Source organism: Frankliniella occidentalis, unplaced genomic scaffold (assembly GCF_000697945.3).
Source record: "Frankliniella occidentalis isolate FOCC.00 unplaced genomic scaffold, Focc_3.1 Scaffold53, whole genome shotgun sequence".
NCBI lineage: Eukaryota > Metazoa > Arthropoda > Insecta > Thysanoptera > Thripidae > Frankliniella > Frankliniella occidentalis.
This window is the reverse complement of record NW_026267183.1, coordinates 664,060-685,495: the sequence shown is the minus strand read 5'-3', so window position 1 is coordinate 685,495 and position 21,436 is coordinate 664,060. Positions and strand designations below refer to the sequence as shown.

Sequence of the window (21,436 nt, the reverse complement as noted above, 5' to 3'; positions counted from 1 at the left end):
TCAGTCAGCAGGACGTCAGCATTGAGGGCGGAAACGGTGTGCAGGACTCGCAGAGCGGCGCCTCGCAGCAGCAGTCCGAGTCCCTCTTCAGGAGGAAGAGCAGCCAGCAGTCGAGCGGCATCCTCAGCCAGCAGGTGATCGACGAGTCGGCCGCCGAGCAGTACAAGACCGAGAAGGAGACCAAGGTGGTGCTGCTGCCGTTGAAGACGCAGCGCATCATCGAAGAGGAAGTCCTGGTGCCACACAGCCAGGTCATCGAGACCAAGGTCGCCTTCAGCCCCAAGACCAACTCGAGGAGGGTCATCTCCTCGCAGATCATATCCACCACCCCGCAGAGCACTGTGTCGGAGTTCAGCAGCAGCAGCAGCAGTAGCAGCAGCAGCCAGTCGTCCAGTGAGGACGTGGTGCTGATCCCGAGGAAGCAGTCCTCCCGCCGCGTCGTCAAGGTGGTGAAGCAGGTCGTCCAGCAGGAGGAGCCCGCCCAGCTGCAGGCCCTGCAGCCCATCGACGATGAGCAGATCGTCGAGGCCGACAGCAGCAAGGACTTCGGCGCGAGGCTCAAGCCCAGGAGCGCCAGCAAGGATCTCCTCGCCCAGTAAAAGACTTTATGCGAATAAGGCTCCTCTTATTTGCACGAACGCAACGCGACGCACGACTCGACCGGAGACCAACAAAGGACCCGTCCACTCTTTCTCATCGCGACGGACATAGGATCGCATAAAGAAAGAAACCATAGCTCATCGACCAGCCGACCAAATGTGCGGTGAGAATGTAGCACAATTATTAAACTTGTGATCGTAAAAACGATTGACACAGACATACGACTGCGAGTGTAATGACAAGCAAACGTCGGACGCAACTTAACTGTCTTAACTTATATTAAGTTTTCCAATGTGATTTTTTTCGACATTTTTATCTCTTTCGATGAAAAAGATTATAAATAGTACGACGTACTTCGACCTTCGGCCTCTTTTGAGGGCCCCAGTCATACTGTAGTTACCCATTATTCATGTTTGTATATCTGTCGACTGTAAATGCGGCTGAATGCTGACTGACTTGTGATGTCTTTATGTTTCCTATGGAAATAGACTAATTTACCATAGAAGAAGCCGTTTCATTATGGTCCGTATATCGACCACCTGAACGGAATATGTCGAGTTTACCGTGGTTTAGCCACACTAGAACTGCTATTGTATCATAAGGACCTTCATGCCCTGTCTAATCTGTATTCTTATATCTTTGAATAAATGTCTTTTCAATGATACCTTTTGAGTTGTCTTTATCAAACGCCATTCATATTCCAAAAAAACAAAACAAAAAAAACCTGATCCATTTAAATGATCTAGAATAAACTGCAGGCGCGTCTAAGTAGACCACACCCGCCAATGATGTCATTCGTGTGGCCTCAAACACCATCAGGGCAATAGGTAACGTAACTCGGGTTCTCAGAGTTTCATCCTCTATAGTATCCGGCAGCCAAATCGCTAGTTTAATTAAATGACACTAAGTCTCAGAGAGGGGGAAAAAAGTAGTTCTGGATAGTTTGAAATGCGCGAGAGAGGTTGAAAGGGCAGCTGGGATTTATGTCCCACTGCCCAACAAGACTAGATAAAATAAGAGCAGTAGAGGTAGCCTAGGCCTAGAACATCCCAGCTGCCCATTCGGGAGGATAAAAAAAATATAGAAGAGTGAGATGGCTAGCTACTCAATAAAGTCCTGCCGCCAGGACGATGGGCACCGGGCCAGCGGCCCGCGATGGCACAAGGCTGTCCTCCTAGAGCAGCAGATGACACAAACACCTTATATTTATCCCGAGACGATTACTTTTGCCTGACCCGGAGTGCCTCCGCGATGCCAAAATGAAGAAGAACAGGAACTAACAGGCGTCAAGCGCGACCTTGGGGCCCGGGAGAATCTCCTAGACTTTTGGTCCGGGTTGGTCTAGGAGGTCGTGGTCCGGGCGGGCGATCCACGCACGCGGCCCGGGCGGCTCGGACCCATCCCATGAATTTATTGCTCTATTCCGGCGGGCGAGGTGTGCTATGGTTTTGTTTTAGACAACGGATGCCGAACAGTGATCCGCCTTAATGTGGTCAGCGGTTAAAGGCTGATTTAGCACGCACGAACATTTGTTTTGTTTCTTTTACAAACGGATCACGCCCCGTGGCCATGCAAAAGGAATGTGGGGCAGGTTATACACTGGGGAGCGGTAAAGCACATTCGGTAAAAGCCGAGGAATTAAAAATACCCGAAATCAAACTTGTGCATGGCTAGATCGACAGATCGAAATGGGATGAGAAAAACCTCCATCAGATTAAGGGGTCGGTGGGGCACTTCTCTCACTCCGTCCTCTGAGTTGAGGGCTGATAGTGGAAGATAAATCTTTAGTCAGCTGAGTTCGAATGAACTGCCATACACCCACCCCCATACCCTAACAATGACGTAATGGGTGCAGAACCCTCTAACAACAATAGTGGTATTACGCGATACGACGGTAGGGGAGATTTGATGGGAATTCCCTCTCGAGGGTCGTGACTCCGCCCACGAGCCAAAAAGGCGGCGGGGGGCGAGACCCCAACGACCGGGACGCAAAAAAAAGAAAGAATAATAAACAAAAACGACCCCCCAAAAAACGAGTAAAGGGAAAGCCCTGCGGTGTGCGGCGCTGCGCGATCCGCCCAGGGATGTGGGATGGGCGATGCGATGTCACAAATGTCAGTGGTCGGCCTTGCGCGGCCTTGCGGGCTCCTGCGCAGCGCGGCGGCGGCGGCGTGCCACTCCTGCTGCTGCTGCTGCTCCTCCGCAGCGTGGGGCACCCTGGCCGACCGGGCAGGGTCTCGGCGTCCTGCACCACTGTCCTCGTCGCATCCCATCGGACCCATCGGCGCCGGGGAGCGTCGCGTCGCGCTGGCGAGTGCGTAGGCAGAGGCGGGGCAGGCGGGGCCCGGCCGGGTGAGCGCCTGCCGCGCGGACCATAGGCAACCCATCCGACAGCCGTGCGGCGCGGTGCAGGCAGCGGCTCACGGGGCACGCAGGAGAATGACTTCGCTGGCATACTACAGTTTAGATGGCTGGAGCTGTTTGCCTAGCTAAGGCGGTTATCCAATTAGCGGATAGATAGATAGCTAGCCTTTATGTGGGATACTCTAGCTAACATAAGTTAGCATGGCTGCTGCTGCGATTAGTCTTTTTAGACAGTCCCTTGTGGTCTGTCTCTACCCGAAGGTAAAAGTTGCCAGTTTTGATAAAGATAGCCGATTAACGTTCCAGTTATAAGCCGATTGACGATGAGAATATAGATTTTCTTATGTGCTCTAGGGTTCGGTTTAGATCCTGGTCTTCAGCAGAGGAAATAATGTGAAGATCGCAGGGAGAGGCTGAGACATTTATTGTATAAAAATAAGGTTTGCCCCGTATAGCATAGAGAAATCCAGTGGTTCTAGGAACACAATATAAATAAAATGTTTTGAAAACACCACAAATGCACATATTCCATTTTACACACCACAACAAAATCACTTAAAGCTCTAAACTCACACTAAATTTTCCGTTGGCCCACTCACACATAGATAGTGATATTCAGCTCTTAACTTTCTCACATTTCGTTTTTGGGAAAGAAAACCTAATGAAGTCCACCTCTATATCAACAGTTTGTTTCTTGTGGAATCGGTAGGAGGCTGGCAGATCATACCTAAGTTCGGCCAAAACTTCACCTTTGGCACCCCACTTTTCTGCTTTGGACAGAACGTGATCCCGGGTAGATGTTTTGTGCAGGGAATACACAGCTGTACTTGCCATGTGCAGAGCCATCTGGAGAAATTCCATGTCAATACCCTTTCTTTTAGTTCCAAATGGAGGATTCATTATTACAGTATCAAACTGCTTTGGAAATGAATAGGAAGGAAACCCTTGTGTCAAATCACACAAAACAGCTTGACAGGTTGTTATCTGAAAAATTAAAATTTGCATATTAAAATCGAGATATATATATGTATTAGTAACATTAATTAAATAGTTAGTCTGTTTGACATACCTCCATTTCTGCACAGTTAGCATTCCAAATTTCCAGAGCATCCGGGTCCACATCATATCCTACAACAGTACCAGCACCAAGCATTGCTGCACCAAGGGAGAGTGCACCACACCCACAACCCAGGTCTGCAATTAGTTTATTCTCCACATCTCCATAGGATGCTTGCATTGTGTACAGCATGTGGGAAGCTATATGAGGTTTTGTTGGATACTGCTCCAATTCCACTTTAGGATTCTCAAACACCTCTATATCCTCCAGGTACTGCTCCAAATGTTTCCGCTTGATACATGCCATATTTGAGCACTATAAATTAAAATATAAAGGTTTTTAAGTTTAAAAGGGGTTTTTAAGTTTAACAGGCCAAGAGGTAAAAAACAGTTCGTTAAAGGTTACACCACGCAAATTGGCCTTATTTTGGATGGGCACTATCTACACGAGGGATAACAGGTAAGATATGGTTTCCAAAAGTGGAATCAGTAGTAATGTAAAAGGTATTAGAATTGGCCACAAGGTTTTGAGCATTCCTTTGCATAATACTCATTTGCTGTTGCTCTGGGGTCATAGATGGAGGTTGCTGTAATAATAGAAAATATATAATTTTGCTATCCCAATACATACCTAGATAACAACAATTGATTGAGACCAAAAAAATACTTACTGGCATAACAGGAGCATTGATTGCTGTAGGACTAAGAGTTGGGACTACACCTTGCTTTAAAAGCATTTGCTTCTTCAGAAGTAGGTCTTCAAGAATTTTGCGGTTTTGTACGTCTTTAATAAATAAGATATTTTTTTAGAAACAGAATCATGAAACCAATAACAGTGCAATATAAAAGTTTTATAAGAAAATACAAATTTAAACTGCGTAAATAGAAAATATGGATAATAATCAAATCGAACGATCCAATTTAAAAAATTGTTTATGTTATTCACTGACAGTGGTCCATAACCCACAAGTGTGCAGGCCGATTTTTAGGTTAAAGATAGCTGTACATACGAATCTTACCTTGACGAGAATTCGGTGGTTGAAAAGCCATGACACGAAACAAGGCGTGGTTTTACAGCATGTCTAGAATCAAATTACGACCTAGAATTGGGCAGGAAAAAAACAGCATCAGTACAAGAGTCCAAACTTTAACATTCCCAAGACTCCAGCAGAATGTAAAGAGATCCCCAGCACAACACACATCTATCTGGCAACAGCGCAGCTCGAGCGCCACCTAGCGATCATTTTCCAAGCAGAAACCCGACAACATCGCACGCGTCCCGCGGCTTCGGCTCTTTTGCTTCGGTCGCCTTCGGCTTTATCGCTGAAGCGCATGACGACAGCGGACATTGTTCTTCTCGGCGTGCCTGTTTCGTCATTCTAATTTCACCGGACTGTTTTCGCGAAATTGGGGTAATTTGCACTCTCAATGTATTCCTAAGTGACCCCTGTGTGTGCATTTGGGTTAAGTTGCTGTCAGCTCACGCCCCTTACGCCCTAATTCTGCGAGCGAAGAGGCGCGTATGCGACGCACGCCTCACTTCCCGTCTAGGCTAGCGGTAGCCATTTTCAGTATCTGCTTATCTTCAGTACTATTTACCGGAATTCTTTTTCAACATTTCAGTGAATGAGCTTTGCACTTTACTCCGGTCTATGTGAGACATTTATTTTATGTCTGTTTCTTTTTGTACTGCTGTGTCCACTGTAACCTACGCTCAAGCCCAAGGCCGAATGGTCATTGTTCTTAACCGGGGGCAACGCCTGCTTGGGTAGGGCATGACGCTCACCCGCACCGGTGTGACTGTGGCCTCTACTTTTGTGGAAAATACTTTGTAGTCCCGAAAGTTTGTTGGCAAGTCGGGTTTTGCGTGATTTAGTTCTCATGTATTCCTTGTTTCCTTACAACTTGTATAACTATTACTGTAAGATGTGGGGACGAAGTATGTTCTCATTGGTCTGGCTTTTGTCTACTAATGTGTTATTTGTTTGTTATGCAGGTAGATGACCCACTGGGTCAGCACAATGATTGATGCCCCCCTCAGCTCGGAGTTGGTGGGTCAAACCATCAACTTCCATGGTCCTCAACTCCAGAAGATATGGGAGGGGGAACGTGGAGAAGTCGACCTTCAAAACATGGCCATAAAGTCTGACTTCAATTCTTTCCAGCAGCGCCAGAAAACTCTAAAGTAAGAAGTTAATTTAATTCACTGAATGTAATGTCCTTATTTTTCTAATCATCTTTGAGCTAACTTAAACTTTTATCTTCTAGCTTCCAGGATAGAGGCAAACGACTGAAAGTCCAACAATTCATCGTTAGAAATGCCAACTCTCTATTCGACTTGTCGTTTACAGAGGGTCATTCTGAAGCACGTAAATTGCCTGGAGAAGAAGGTACACTGACATATTTAATTCTCTATTTTTTTTTAAAATTTCGAAAAATGTCTCATGTGTAGGCGTGTCCTAGCTCTTGTTAATCTAACTTTTTCTTTTATAGATTGCTATGCTGCCTTGCCTCCTTTTGAAACTTTCCTTTCCCTGGATCGAACAAGCAGAGTTCGCCACTTCTTTCAGGTAATAATTTGACTTGGTTTTATAACTGTCCCTGAGAACTTATCATATTGCACAAGTTGCACAATTTGGATTGGCTCTTACCATTTTTGTCTGTTTCCCCTTCAGAACTGTAAATTAGGCAATGTCGTCATTGGAACCATCTTATCCAAGACTGCAAATGGCCTCATGGTGAAAGTCCTTAGCATCGAAGATGGAGACAGAATACGATTTGTTGGTGATCTTCAAATTAAGGTTGGTTTTTGTGTACTAATTGTATTGTATTTCTTTTCACTTTGCTTGAATTTTATTCCTAAATCACCATAATTTGGGTTCCAGGCATTTTGTCCAGTGATAAACCTCATCCCAGCAGTTGACAAGAAAAAGGTGTCGCGCACATACTTGCTGAATGACGCTGTTTGCTGTGAAGTTATCGAGGTGGTGCCTGAGGCAGACAAGCTTGTCCTTGGCATGAAGGGGACAATGCTGCCTCCTGGTTCAGATCAGCACTCAAGACTTGGTCTTACCTTCACTGAAGATTTCCCTGATGTCTTTAGGTAAGTTCTCTCTTCATTTCCACAGGCCTTTGCTGAAAAAAGGATTAATTGTATGTGTCCCATTTGAGAACAACTCACATTTTATCATTTGAGAACTCACATTTGACATAAGACTGTCAACTTGGCTAGGTTGTATATCTCTTTCCAGGGTGACTCACAGTTGAATTTAGTTGATTTTTTGAAATGCTTGGTGTTCAGTCCCTAATGCATTAAAATTCCTAAATCTTTGGTTGCTTATATCTCAATTTTTATTAGTAATTTCTTAAATTTTTTAAACGTATCTCTGGAAAAAAAAAATCATGTGTTTGAATTTTGTTAGAATTACAATGTTGTTTTACAGCAAGTATGAAAAACTTATAAACCAACATTTTCCTACCATATTGGTGTAGTGTGGATAATAAGATCTCTATAAGAGATAGATGAGCACACAATGCAATGAAGCCTAAGTACTAAAGCTGTTGCTTGATATACTCCATTGTGAGAGGGCATTCAATATCCAGTCATGTTATTACAAGGGACACCATCATCCATGGCTGATATGAAACCTATTGCTTGTGCATGCACCAACCACAGTGCATCAAGCCCTATTACCAATTCTACTTAAAGCACATTTACAGTGAAAAAGGAGTGTTAGACAAAAAAAGAGTTATTATTGAAGGTAAGGCAACTTATGTTATATAAAGTTATTGTTTAAGTGCATATTTTCATCAAAGTCACACATTGCTAGATGACATTTAAAGTCCATTTTCTGGAGCACCTAATTTTTCTATTATGGCTGTTAGGAGTAGTTTAAATGAAGTGTTGTTCTGTATGGCCTCTTAAGTGTTCAGTGTCAAACGGTCAGTGGACTATTGCACTTTCCCAGTACTTTTGGGCAGTTAACTGAGGCTACTCCATTTTGCTGTTGTTGTCCTGCCTTTGGACCATCTTGTTCAGCAGTCATTTGATACCATATTTAGTGCCTTAACAATATTTTTTAGCTTGGCAACATGTTGCTATTGTCTTCTACACTACAGCTATTCATTTGGCTAACTCTACCAGGCCTGGTTAAATAAGGTGCCTGCTCAAAAACATTTTTTTAGAAAAATACACAATACACATGTATTGTATGAATTATATAGTTCTATAATTACTTTTTTATTTTTGTATCTGAAATGTCTGATCTTGCGTGTGCACAAGTATATACTAGTGTTTCTCTTTTCTGGATGTCAGTGGTATTGTTACAATTGAGATCAATGTTACAATAGTATTCTACTTGTCCCAACATTTTCAAGAATTATTATGCTCAAGCAGCATTATATTATGCCATCTAATTGCTCCTTCCAAATCAAGAACCATAATGTGCAAACTACATATGTCAATGAAGATATTTATTGGAAGAGAACTGTCTATGGAGCTTGTACACCATCACACAAATGGCTTGGACTGAAAGATGGCGTCGTTTCTCCTCCATTTTGTCCACGTTTTTTTCAGAAAATAGCAGATGTTCTCCGTCACTGAGTGGTGTTGATCTACTATCACTTCTCTGTACTAATGCTTGGATGCTTTTCCCACAGTGCGTCCAATAAATATTTGAGTGAGTGATAGAGGCCCTTGCCTATATGACGTTTTTGCCAATTATGAAGCAGTTCCGTCTAGTGGCATGGAGTTGATGTGTGCCATTATGCTAAAAAAATCTCTCCATTGAAGCTAGACTTCTCTGCAACTGCATGGCTCAAAATAAAACAAAGAAGGGTTATTCAGAAAGCCGTTACAGTCCTACACATTTATTTTTGATGTCTTCCCTGGATTGTTGTTATTTTTATGGAGGCAGATGATATCCAGACATGTGTTGATAAATCTGGAAAAATATATCTGATGGCGTTATTATATAACTGTTGGTAGACCGGAAGGTATGTATTCAGGTTGCACATTGTCTTGATTTCTTGAACAGTCGTTGGGGAGATCTCCCTTGATTGTCTGGACATTTTGTCCCTGTTCAAAGGTAATAATACTTGGAGGGAATTTTATTTCAATCCTCGGTTCCACTCATTTAATTAATTTGTGGCAATCATTGAGATTAGTTTTTATCTCAGTTGTGTACTAACACCTACCACACCTTACAGTGCAATATGTCTTAAGTTTTACGTTTCAGGGTTTTGCCAGTGAAGTTGCACAATATTTGTGCTGTTACAGTGTATATGTTTTAGTTTAGAACTTAATATCTTCATATCAAACTTGCCTGTTTTGTTTCCTGCTATGATCAGGTTCCTTTGGTTAATGTTACTTGTTCTTGCTGGGTATATATTGTGTACTGTGATCCAAACCCAAGTTTTTATGAAGCATTGTTACTCATTCTAAAGAATCATTTATCTGTTGGATTACATCCACTGTCCCTAATATAAGCCAAGCTAAAGCAAGTTTTGTGTAAGCTTTTAATTTTATTTTTATAGTAACCTAGAGCAATTTTATTTGCATGTATTTAAAACACAATGCATCAGCTGATGTTTGTGCGCTGTCAGTGAATAATTTATTCCGACGGCATGTTTTGAGCTTTGAGAAGCTACATTTACGGGGGAAAAATGTCAATGTACCCTAGTATCAAATTTCAGATCTCCTCTCTTGAGGCTCTTTTAATCAATGAAATATCTGTTATCTAATATTTTGATTTGGGCGATTTGATTATCCAGGCAGATTCATGATCACCACAATGAGTCATACGATGCCCTGTTGAAAAGCAATGTTGCTTTCAACAATCCTGGTAGCACGACTTATTTGGCTACTTCAATGGGTCTTCAAAACAAGAATTACTCTCACATTGGCGGCCTAAGGTACGGTGTGGTTGTTACTTGTTACTGAATTACTCTTTACGTCCAATAACTTGTTCAATCTACAACCAACTTCTTGATTTTACAGGGCTCGTTTTCCTGAGCCGGAGTATGCTTCTGAACTGCGGCAAGTTCAAGCAGGGAAGTGGGCCTTCCGCAGCGTCGCTGATGGTATAGAACACTTCAAAGCTGGCAGACACACCGAAGCCTTCCAGTGTCTCAACAAGGCTCTGAACATTGATCCACGTAATATAGAGGGCCTGGTTGCTCGTGGGGCATTGTAAGACATCTTTTTTTTGTGTGTTAGATTGTTTGTTTCAATCAATGTATATCATTTTCTAAAGTTGTCTTGTGTTTCTTTCCCACTTAGATATGCAAACAGTGGCAGCTTCAGCAAGGCGATTGAAGACTTCGAGGCCTCTTTAAAACTAAACCCTAATCACCAAAATGCCCGCAAGTACATGGGGGAAACATTGGTGGCTCTTGGAAGGAGGTGTGTAGATGTTCTCATTGCTCCGCCATGACAATTCCAGGACGTAGGCAAAGCTGGTGTGTAACATGTATAATTATTTTTCAGCTATGAAGATGACAACAAGTTGGATGAGGCCATGAACTCTTATGAGAAGTGCCTTTCAATTATGCCCTACCATGAAGAAGCCACCAACTCCATCCAGTTCATCAAAAAGAAGATGACTGATGTGTCAGGACTCCCAGGCATCACTCCAACCAAATCCCTTGAAATGAAGGAGACCCTGAAACAACTGCTGAAGGTTGATCAGGAGGAAGAAGAGGACAAGGATAAGCACAAGCGCAAGTCTAAGAAAAAGAAAGATCGCAAGTAAGTATTTGGTGTTCTGTTCTTCTATTAAGGGCTAGGTTTTTTATTGTCTACTGATGCTGAAATTAACCTACAGGTCTCGTAAGCGGCGTCATCGGTCAAGCTCTAGCAGCAGCTCATCTTCAAGTGACAGCTCCAGGAGTTCCTCTTCCTCTTCATCATCCTCGAGCTCTAGTTCTGGATCTTCCCACTCAGGATCATCTCGCTCCCGTTCACATTCGCGGAAAGACCGCAAGAAGAGAAGGAAGAGGTTTGTAACACACACACAGTGATACTACTTCTGAATCCCTAATTTCTCTACAATTTGGTACTAAAACACTTGTGTCTTATTGCAGCAAGAGCAAAAGCAAGGATGGTAGGGACAAGTCTTTGTCTCCATTCAGCAAACGAATGGCTATGATGGACAACCCTGAGGCAGATGGTAAGTTTATGTTCCCATAGATTTTACTTTGTCCCCAGGTCGTATTTGCAATTAAAAATTCATGTGGCTGGCGAATTTGATTTCCAAAGCATGACATTGTAGTTTGGTTGCCTTAAACCTTGACATCATTTACATAAAATGTATTTCATTGCATGTATTAGTTAAATTTTGGCCATGGGCACCAAGGACAGTTTAATCCTGAGCACATACTTAAAAGCATTGCAGGCAAGCATGAAGCATTGTAGGCAAGCATGTCATGTCACTGCTTCCTTGAGTTAGCTTTTTCTCAACCCAAGACTTGTGCTCTGTTTCTAAGAATAATTTATCATCCCCTTTTTCATGTGCCTACAGTACTCTGTTGATAAATCCAATTATGTGCTCAAGTGTCATTTAATGTTATTTGTCATTAGCTTAATCATTAGTTGCTTGTTATCTTTGGTGTTTGAAAATTCCTAGATTAGAAATCTAACCAAAGCTGTCTTTGTTTCTTAGACCATTTTTAGTGTGGCTATTCCATCTTTAACACCTCTGGCTTTTTTTGTTGCTAAACACAGGTTCTATGAGCCAGAAGATGCCTCAGTATAATGCACCACAACTATCAGCATATCCATATTATCCTACTGGTGAGTTGCATAGGGTGCATTTTTATCTGGCATATAGGACTTGCTCCGTTTCATGGCTTTTGTGCCTACCAATTCATTTTTAGCATATATGTAGTCCTTGTACCTAAATTTAATGGAACCAGATTAACTTTACTGTGTGTTCTCATGATCAATCTGTCTGGACTTCTTAGTTGCATGTTAGTTGGTCAGAAGGGTTACTTATATTACATGTGTATTGTGGGTGGAAGTGGGCCTTGGCCTAGCAGTCTCTATTTCATTTTGAGAGTCAAAGAGTCCTTTCGTTGTGCATGTATCAATTGTTCTAAGCCAGTCAAGCATGGCAGTTGCAAGTTATAACTACCTTTACAAACTAAACTGTTAGTGGTTTTCCCCTAATTTTCAATTTTGTACCTCACTCTTAGTCTTAATACGTTGGTTGGTTGAATTGTGTTTTTAACATATTGATTATTTCAGCCCAACAGAAAGAGTCCGATTATGAGCAGAAGGTACGCTCCTTCATTGAACAAACCAAAGGGGATGGTGATTATGAAGACAAGGTTCGCAAATTCTTGGAAGAAACTGCTCGCTGGTGGGTGTACAATTTATGTTGAAGATTGGTTGACGCTGGAGAAGTAGATTTTCTGAGTTTGGTATTAAATTCCTTATTTTATCACAGGAAAAAGGAGAAGAAGACCATGGATGATAAGGCTTCAAAGAAAAAGAAGAAGAAAGAAAAGAAATCTCACGACAAGGAAAAGAGTAAGTGGTGTTGAAGCTTCAACTTGCTTAATGCCTCTTGTCCAATGTCATTTTTACTAATTTCGACCATTTTCAGGCAAGAAAAAGAAGAAAGACAAGAAGCATAGAAAGAGTCGCTCTGGTGATAAAGATGGTGATAAGTTCAGTGATACTGAAATTGATGTGAGGAGGCGTGAAGTGGATGCAATGCTCCAGAGAAGAGTTGAAGCTGAGGAAGAGTTCTTGTATGGTGGACCAGCTAAAGAACCTGCTTCTCGAGAACCAGGCTCTGCTGAAAAGAATACTTTAAGGTGTGCTTTCAGATTTTCATTATCACGTCTGATCTTGTCAAGCAAAAGGTTAACTAACTGATTTGATTTTTAATTTTAGATTGCTGAATCTTGATGGCCTCAAAGGACTTGATGATCTTGAGTCCAAGCTGACTGCTTACTATGCAAAGGTTGAGAACACAGGTCTTTCCAAGAGGTAATGTCATGTTTTTATCTTCATTTTTTAAAATTTTTTTTTTTTGAAAAATAATTTCCATCAAATAGGCAATTTGCTAACCTTTTCTTAATTTTTTAGGCACAGCACTGGTTCCAAATCTGCAGAGAAGTCCAAAGACAAATCCAAGTCATCGCCTAAAGCAAGCAGAATTCTGGATGATAAAATGGATGACGATGATGATGACATGCACCTTCGCGACAGGTCACCATCACCACAAAGACCTATGATGTCTGGTTGGAAAATGCAAATACCATCTGTGGGCTCATCGTGAGTATCCTTGTTGAATATCACCTTTCTCATGTAAGCATTATTGTTGTATGTTGCCCTAACCCTCTTGTGTTCTGTTGTTTCAGGTTGAAGAAAAAGGAAAGCAAAATGGACACGAGCAAGGAGCACTGGGACGACGGTGATGAGCCTCAGTACAAGAACGACTCGAAGGGCGAAGAGGAGTTCAGCAAGAAGCGGCGCTCTTTCGGCATGGACAAGAGGGGCAAGATGGACGACAAGAACCGCGACGACTCTCCCGACATTCCCTCAAAGGAGGCCATCATGGAGCGCGGGCGCAGGAACCTGAGGCACCAGTCCCGCAGCCGGAGCCGCAGCCGCTCGTCCGACTCCGCCAAGCCGCCCATGAAGAAGGAGAAGAAGATGCGGTCGCGCTCGAGGTCCTCGAGCAGCCGGTCGCGCAGCCGGTCCCGCGGGCGCAAGTACAGCCGCGGCTCCAGCGCGTCCAGCTCGCGCTCGGCCGCCTCCTACAAGAAGGGCTCGCCGGCCGGCAAGAAGCCTGGCTCACCCGACAGGGAGCGTTACCGCTCGCGGTCGCGGTCGTACAAGGACTACCGCAGCTCTGCGTCGCGCTCTCGCAGCCGCTCGCACGACAGGCGCTCGTACTACTCGCGCAGCCGCTCGTACGACCGCAGCCGCTCTCGCTCCAGGGACTACCGCCGCAGCCGCTCTCCCGACCGGCGCCGCGACTACCACGGCAAGTACCAGGGCCGCTTCCCCAGGCAGCGTGGCACCTACTACAAGCCCAGGTTCCAGAACTACAAGAACCCGAGAGGCAACTTCCAGAGGGGTCGCGGCCGCGGCTACAACCCCAGGTTCCAGAACTACAGAGGGCGAGGCTTCATCCCCAGGGGCCGAGGCAGAGGCAGGTTCAACAACTTCAAGCCCGGCTACAACAACCGCGACAACTACCGCAGCTACGACAGGCGGAGGTCCTCTCGCGACAGGGACAGCGCCGACCGGGCCAGCAGCTACGAGGATGACCCCATGCGGAAGGTGAACGCCGAGAAGGACAGGATCAACAAGTACATTGAGGAGAGCGGTAGCAAAGATGACCCGGACAGGAGCAAGACTCCCAGGAGAAATGAACCGCTGAGCGAGGGAGAAGAGAGGGATGATGACGACTACCAGAGTCGCCAGGGAGCCTCTCCCGACGAGAACTTCCGCGGCAACCACTGGAAGAATGAAGGTAAATGGGCCGACAAGGAGAAGGAGTCGGAGGACAACCCAGAAGAGGTGGAAGACATGGACAAATTCTTCAGCAAAGTGAAGGCGTCCAAAGAACTGAAGGATAGAAAGTCTGCCACTAAGACTTGGCAATGAGGTTACCCTTTCCCTTATTTTAATCTTAGGTCAAAACTAGTTCCATTAAAAGAAAAAAAAAACTTAGTCTATGCATAGTTTTTCAAATGTACTCTGTACTGTATTTAGTACAGGGCTCTTTCATGTCTATCAAATCTCTTTTGTCATCTTTTTTTTTATTTTAGCACATTTGTTTGTATGTTTTCACTTTATTTCAATGCTTGTGTTCCTTTTTACATTTGATGGAAGAATAGTGGTCCAGTGCTGTGTGGGTCTTGGAAATCTGTCTATTCATTTTCTAAATGAACAGTATTAGTACATTTTGGGATTTCAACTAATTTTTAACATATCCTCTGTGGGATGTCTCCGCCAATGAATTTAACTATGTTGATGTGTATAATTTAGAAACTAGGCACAGTTTGTCTTATTTTATGGCAATTCAAAGAAATTGTGGGTGTAGAAGGTAGAGCTTTATTGCAATCACTGTGACTTGACTGCATTGAAACTCAATGTAAGTGTATTTGTTTAAGAAACCAGCATTTAATGTGAGTGACGAAGGTATAGATTTAGGGAACTTGAACTTCCTCTGTACTCTGATAGTAATAAAGGAACTTAAAAACCATACCTTTCAGTAACTTGATGCCTTTTCAAATCTTATACACATATGTATATATATATATTGGTCAAACAGTTCAGATCACTGCGACCCCACACAGTGGGAATGCAGTGAAGCACACAAGTATTTACAGAATCATCATCGAATAGACGTTATATCTAGCTTTGTACCTACTCAGCTATGCCTACCTCAATACGATCACATAGTGTTCAAATACTTATTATAGAAGGTCTTGTGTAGCAAGCAAAGTGTATGACACATTACCTGATGTCATTTTAGAAATGTCAAGGGTACTTTTTGCCAGGAAGCTTTCTTGAAACCTATGGTACAGTGCTTTTGTGCGTAACATTATCACACAATATCATTCAAACAATTTACACCATTTATAAAAATAAATACTTAAATTTCTGGTTAACAAAACATTAATTGTAGTACCAAACAGAAATCACTTATACTTTGTTGGAAGTTTTCTGGATGTGACATTTTGAGGTGGGATTTATTATGGCACCTTAGGAAGCCATTTCCACTGCCCACATGTGGCAGCACCACTTTCACTCTTCACAGTCAACCCAAAATGTTACAAAGAGTTATTATCTAGTTTTGTCCCACACTTATCTGTTCTTAAGAAAAGTGGGCATGGATGTAAGATACATTTAGGATAGTTTTCTGATGCATGGACGTAAAGGCTGCAAATCAGTGCATCTAATAAAATTTTAAGACAGGTGAAACACACATTTATTAAGAAAAAGATATCAAAAGAGTATAGAAGAATGTAGTATACTTATCACAGAGAGAATATTCCTCAGCGTTAGTTAATTACAGTCATTCAACAATTCACAATCTAAACCGCATATTGCACTTAACAGAAGAAATGCTGCATCACATATCACTCATGGAGAAAGGTAAGCTTTCTAAAACATAGTTATGTCCAGGAAGATAAAACATTTAAAATAAATTAAAATGCATCTATGAGTCATCTCGCGTAAACAGGTGACTAGATAGCCCTTTCAATGAAACAGTTTGAGGTGTATCTGTCTACAACACCCTCAGCCTGTAATAACATGACTGATGGCAGGCACACATTTCGACTTACATATCTATAAGGAGCACCCACTGAATGGTACTAATCTAATCTAATTCTTACAGCTTGTGGTAGAAATGTTTACCCTGATAAACCTAAGGATCACAATATTCTACCATGAATGAGGTAGGAACATAGCACACCGTGCTTTCAGGCGCACTCTTAAGAGATTGTTTAGCACACCCTGAAATCTTCAGTTTGATCCTGTGACGCGGTGGTCATTAGTAATAAGTTAGAGATATTGTGTTGCATCCTCAATTTTAAAAATTTGATACTGTCATTCTCATGTCACAAAAGTTTATGAAGGTTCACTTGTCATACTGTTCATCATAGCCCAAAGTAGACTTCATGTTTAAAAATTAAGGTCAATCACAATAGAAGTTGATAAAATTTCATAAAAAGTTCATCTAGCCATAGGCCATAGTTGATTCTTGTCAAACTGGTTGAGGTCGAGCACTTCCATTAGATGAGGCTGGTAATGACACTACTTTGCCATTTTGTCGTCTCCTGGCCGCTTTTCGTTTCTGAATTGGAGGTACTACGAAGAGCATCAACCCACTCAGGGCTAGTGTAACTCCAGCTAGCCAAAAGCTAGGCTTGTATGACTGGGTAATGTCAAACAACCATCCTGTCACAAAAAAAAATAATTGTTCCAGCATCAAAAATAAGATAAATAAATACTTCTACATGTATATGAATTGTTAATATATCTCACCTCCAATAGGTGGCCCCATAAATGAAGCAACACCTTGGAACAGCAGCAAGAGCCCAAACGCATTTGTCAATTTGTCAAGGCCAAGGAGGTCGACTAAAATTACTGATGTAAGACCAACATAAGCACCAATAGTGAATCCATAAACTGCAGCATACACAGCAAGTGAATAGTAGTCTTGGCAAACTACCACCAAGATTGTGGCTGAAAAATATAAAATAAATAAATAAATAACTCAATAAATAAATCAATAAATTTGAATGAGAGTAAATAAAGAAATTGCTGAAGTAAATCTCCAATTTATTTATTTTAAAATAAAAAAATTGAAACTGTTTCTTTAATAGGTACTTACCAAAACCAGATACAGAGAGTGAGACATTGTACACAAGAAGTCTGTTGACCCAAGGTTTATCAGCAGCGTAACCAAGTACAAGACGTCCAACCAGATTAGCAATACCAACAATTGAAATTAGTCCGCTAGCCCACTCAGTATCAATGTGGATTGATTCAGCATATGCCTGTGAAAACACAAAAAATTAAATAATATACGGCGTAACAGTTCTTTAATATTTTTCAAAGACATCTTGAATATTATAGTTTCAGTCACTAGGCAAGAATTACTTCCTACTAAGACTTACCTGTAAGTACGAGTAGGGCATGTAGAAACCTATTGATGTGAGGAAGTTGCTTACAGCAAACAGGAGGAAAATGACGTCTTTAAAAAGCGACATGTCTAACATTTCTGCCAGGGTGTCTTTGGTCTCAGGAGAACAGGGGATGCAGCCGCACACTGTGAGCTGGACATCAGAGTCGGGGCTCTCCACTTCCAGAGATGATCCCTTGGCGCCGCCAAGACCCTCCACACTCGTATGCCGAGAAAGCTTGCTAGCGGATCTGCGTGAGGGATAGGGGAAAACAAAAATGGATTAGTTTGCGTCTTGTGGGGACGATCGGTTGATCGGTTAATCCGCAACAAATCTTATCCAGATAAACAGACAACCCACATAGTCCATGCATAGACTTCCTACCCTACATGGACCAGACCAGGATGAAACTTGACACATTACAGAGTATTAGAAAACTGATGACACTATTTAAAATCCGTGTTAGTAAGTCACTAATGTTGCCCTTTCCCACCAGGTTTCTCTAGAACAACAGTTGTTAAGGTGCTAGAGGATGCAACTACACACACGAGACATGCGCCTCCAGTCGTCCCACTTCAGTCGTTATCGATGATCCTGGGCTGTTTGTTAGTAGTGTGCACGAGGCTGAAGCCCCAGTGGAACAGAAGAGTTGCAAACTTTGCTGCTCCCTAATGAGGTACAAATAATGATCCAGAAGACGAGGATGACTGCCACTACGCACACTCAGCAAGCGACCGGCCGAGGCGAGGGGGAGGGACTTCCCCAGCGCTGCAGCAGCCCCGCTATCCAGCCACCGGCCTCGCCACTACTCATATGGAGACTACAAGGTAAAACTGCGAAACATGAAGAGACGATCGTGCTGTGAAGGTTGCTCTAAAGGGCATGATGAAGACACGTAATAAACACATACCCACAACCCAGAACCGATACCCGAGTCCCCTCGAGGCGACCCAGACTCACGTCGTCAACGGGTCACGACCGTCCCCCTCGTCTACCGGCACACAGCCGCGCTCGGCGAGCCGCGCCGCAAGGTACGCGTCCACCTCGGCAAAGGCCATGTTGGCCGCGCCCAGGACGGCCTCGCTCTGCGGCCGCGACCGCATCCAGCGCGGGGACTGCGGCGCGCTGAAGGGTCCCTGCGCGGGCAACTCCCTGTCCGCCCTCGCGGAGCGCTCGCGCACCGAGGACGCGCGCACCGTGGACGCCTCGGAGGTTGAGGGGCTGGTGCCGCTGGGGCTGCAGGGGCGGCGAGAGAATCGTGAAGCCAAAACATCAACATAACAACACACTTGACAAAAGGAGAACGGTGGCGCCAGAGGAGGAAGCAGACAATCGGCGCGCAGGCAGCTAGCTTTGGCTCGCCGCCGTCGAGCCTGAAATACAACTTTTGGCAATTATACGTATTCGAGGACTCGAGTTTCAGCTTCCACACACCGACTGGAAAATAAACGAATTACTCATATTCAAGTCAGACAGCGGCTGAAGTACGGGGATGCCTCGATCCTCACCTGTAGTGAGGGATGTTGACGAGCGAGCCGCGGTAGAAGATGTCCTTGCGGTACATGACGCCAGAGCCGGCCAGGTGCTGCACGGAGCCCGTGGTGGTCTGCAGCGTGGGCTGCGACAGCGCCCAGCGCGCGATGTCCCGGTCGCCCTTGTGCCGCCACGAGTGCTGGTGGTTGTGGTGCTGGTGGTAGTTGTTGTGGTGGTTGTTGTGGTGGTGGTGGTTGTGGTGACCAGACGACAGTATCTGCGGGGTCACAAAAGTGTAATTAGAAGGAGGTGTGGTCGACTAAGCGGGATGCACCCCGGTGGTACACGTTGTGCCTCTATGGACTTGAAATACTTAGGAAATCCCTACCGGGTGCGGCGTGCTGCTCAGGTTGAGGCTGAGGACCTTGACGTTGCGGGGCATGGTGCTGGGTTCCGACTGGTCGTCCTGGACGGCCGTGGGGATGTTGTGCGCCGAGCGCACCACGGTCTGCGGCTGCTGCACCATGAGCTGGTTGGCCTGCTCCTCCTTGGAGAGGTCGCCGTTGAGCAGCATCTTGAGCTCGGACTTCTCGCTGGGCAGCTCCTTGAGCTCGGTGCTCGGCGGCCGCTTGGGCTTCTCCAGCGGCCTCATGAGCGCGCCCATGATGGCCGTGTTGAGGGCCAGGCCGGCCAGGATCAGCACCGTGCCCTGCCACGAGCCGTACACCTTCATCAGGTAGGTGATGAAGGGCGCAAAGATGAAGGTGCCCAGGCCCGAGCCCGCCACCGCGATGCCGGTGGCCAGCGAGCGGTACCTCTCGAAGTAGCACGTCACCGAGACGATGGCCGGCAGGTAGATGAGGCCGAAGCCGAAGCCTGGAAAGGTTTGACAGTCCAGTCAGAAACAAAAGTTGACGAGAAGAGGAACCAGATGAAGCCGAGCCATATTGTATACTGACCCGTGCCCACGCCGATGGTCAGGTAGAGCGTGGCAATGTTGGTGGCCAGGAAGCTGAGCGCGAGGCACAACCCGGACAGGATGGCGCCGGCGATGGTCACGGGCCGACATCCCCATTTGTTGACGAAGGCTGATGCGATGGGTCCTGTGCGCAGGCAGCGAGAAAACGAACATGTATCACGAAAGTTCAATCAAACACTAGTAGTATCGTGCCTTTGTGCGTCATCGCGGAAAAGGCGACCCACCTGAGCAAAGGGTGATGCCGAACAGGAGGGCTGAGACGAGGGCGGTGGCGCCCTCACCGGCTTCGAAGTGTTCCACCAGCTTCCTCTGCACCACGCCGAACGAGTACGTCACTCCGTCAGCTGGAAGATAAGAAAACAGCCACATTATTTACCACGCCGAGGAGAGGATGCCGGTCGCGTAGAGCAGGAAGTTCACCCTCAAGGACGCGACCTACGTCCGCGGCGGACAGGGGCGAAAATTCAGAGATTATTGTCATAATATGTCACTGCCAGCCTGGGGCTGGCTGGAGCCGCAGCTCGGGCGGAGCAGAGAAACTCGTGGTCTCTCCAAAAAGTAATGCAATTCTTGTTTGCATAATACATTTTCACGGAGTACCGAAAAGGCACGGCGACGGCGGCGGCGGGCGCCTGCTGGCTGACAAGACCCAAGGCCGCGCCTGGCCCACCGAGGCTTAGTATCGTGGTGGGGCCGCCTGTCCTTGGCGGGGCGGGGCCGGCCCCCACCCACACCGGCCCCCGGCGCCCACCGGCGGCGCCTCTGCTGAGCCGGTCCCCCCCCCCCCCAATCGTAGCTCACAATATCCTGGCCAGGGACGCAGGAAGGTCCGGGCGAGTGGCGAGTAGCTCACATCGACGTGCGATGATTTGCAATCGACTTGCACAGCCAAGAAAACGCGCTGTAAGATTTTAAATGACCGAGCAGTTTATCGACGCCCCCTATCGTCACCTCATTTAAGCCGGTCTCTCCCCCCCCCCACGTGCCCGGCGCGTGCCACGGGGCGGGCGGGCGCCTGGGCGGTGCGTGGCGAGGCGTGGCGTGGCGTGGCGTGGCGAGGCGTCCTCCGAGGAACGCATCGCGTCTGGCCGTGCAGCGGGCGCGACGCCGACGCGCCGCCCCGGCCCAGCTAAATTTACATCGACGCGCGGCACAAGCGGGCCGAAATGTAGGTGTGGGGAGTGAGAAGGAGGGGGGGGGGGATAGTGCAGGCTGGGTGGCTCTTCAGTGAAGTCCTTTCCCCACTTGTAACCCTCGGTGGATAAGGTCGCCGTCTCGTCCTCGTCCCCGCTCATCTGTCGTGCTAGT

The 21,436-nt window shown here is 45.4% G+C and overlaps 5 protein-coding genes across 9 annotated transcripts in view; 2 read left to right on the top strand and 3 right to left on the bottom strand.

Annotated features, from left to right (window-relative positions):
- Nucleotides 1-599, top strand: part of LOC113210927 (uncharacterized) — a gene marked incomplete at its 5' end in the record, with an annotated part of 16,356 nt that extends 15,757 nt beyond the window's left edge. The window contains one exon of the mRNA XM_052267465.1: nt 5-599. Within this exon, the coding sequence (XP_052123425.1) occupies nt 5-599 (595 nt within the window). The remainder of the gene's footprint in view (nt 1-4) is intronic.
- A 2,772-nt stretch (nt 600-3,371) lies between these two features.
- Nucleotides 3,372-4,327, bottom strand: LOC113210964 (rRNA N6-adenosine-methyltransferase METTL5). Its single transcript, XM_026429176.2, has 2 exons — nt 4,034-4,327; nt 3,372-3,948 (listed from the first exon to the last, which is right to left on the bottom strand). Exons 1-2 carry the CDS (start codon nt 4,325-4,327, stop codon nt 3,580-3,582), a joined length of 663 nt encoding a protein of 220 aa, XP_026284961.1. The 3' UTR covers nt 3,372-3,579.
- Nucleotides 4,328-4,349: 22 nt separating this feature from the next.
- LOC113210966 (SOSS complex subunit C homolog) lies at nt 4,350-5,225 on the bottom strand. The gene is made up of 3 exons (XM_026429177.2): nt 5,040-5,225; nt 4,692-4,804; nt 4,350-4,607 (listed from the first exon to the last, which is right to left on the bottom strand). The coding sequence occupies exons 1-3, from the start codon at nt 5,068-5,070 to the stop codon at nt 4,443-4,445; spliced, it is 309 nt and encodes a 102-aa protein (XP_026284962.1). The 5' UTR covers nt 5,071-5,225; the 3' UTR covers nt 4,350-4,442.
- Nucleotides 5,226-5,293: 68 nt separating this feature from the next.
- LOC113210957 (tetratricopeptide repeat protein 14 homolog) lies at nt 5,294-15,245 on the top strand. Of its 2 annotated transcripts, XM_026429164.2 has the most exons (19): nt 5,294-5,432; nt 6,017-6,205; nt 6,289-6,410; nt 6,514-6,590; nt 6,696-6,821; nt 6,906-7,123; nt 9,793-9,933; nt 10,019-10,210; nt 10,301-10,423; nt 10,508-10,768; nt 10,845-11,018; nt 11,104-11,189; nt 11,744-11,812; nt 12,266-12,380; nt 12,468-12,550; nt 12,627-12,840; nt 12,920-13,015; nt 13,115-13,303; nt 13,390-15,245. In XM_026429164.2, exons 2-19 carry the CDS (start codon nt 6,021-6,023, stop codon nt 14,642-14,644), a joined length of 3,726 nt encoding a protein of 1,241 aa, XP_026284949.1. In that variant the 5' UTR covers nt 5,294-5,432; nt 6,017-6,020; the 3' UTR covers nt 14,645-15,245. The 2 variants fall into 2 exon arrangements, with proteins under 2 accessions (XP_026284949.1, XP_026284950.1); XM_026429165.2 differs by lacking the exon at nt 11,744-11,812.
- A 700-nt stretch (nt 15,246-15,945) lies between these two features.
- The window catches only part of LOC113210958 (monocarboxylate transporter 9), a 35,827-nt gene continuing 30,336 nt past the window's right edge, over nt 15,946-21,436 (bottom strand). For 3 of the 4 annotated variants that reach the window (XM_026429167.2, XM_026429166.2, XM_052267522.1), the window contains 9 exons: nt 20,353-20,472; nt 20,109-20,252; nt 19,538-20,025; nt 19,185-19,426; nt 18,637-18,912; nt 17,671-17,926; nt 17,385-17,550; nt 17,036-17,236; nt 15,946-16,948 (listed from right to left, as the gene is read on the bottom strand). In XM_026429167.2, the coding sequence (XP_026284952.1) occupies nt 16,755-16,948; nt 17,036-17,236; nt 17,385-17,550; nt 17,671-17,926; nt 18,637-18,912; nt 19,185-19,426; nt 19,538-20,025; nt 20,109-20,252; nt 20,353-20,472 (2,087 nt within the window). In that variant the 3' untranslated portion in view covers nt 15,946-16,754. The remainder of the gene's footprint in view (nt 16,949-17,035; nt 17,237-17,384; nt 17,551-17,670; nt 17,927-18,636; nt 18,913-19,184; nt 19,427-19,537; nt 20,026-20,108; nt 20,253-20,352; nt 20,473-21,436) is intronic. The other variant, XM_026429168.2, reaches the window with a different exon arrangement.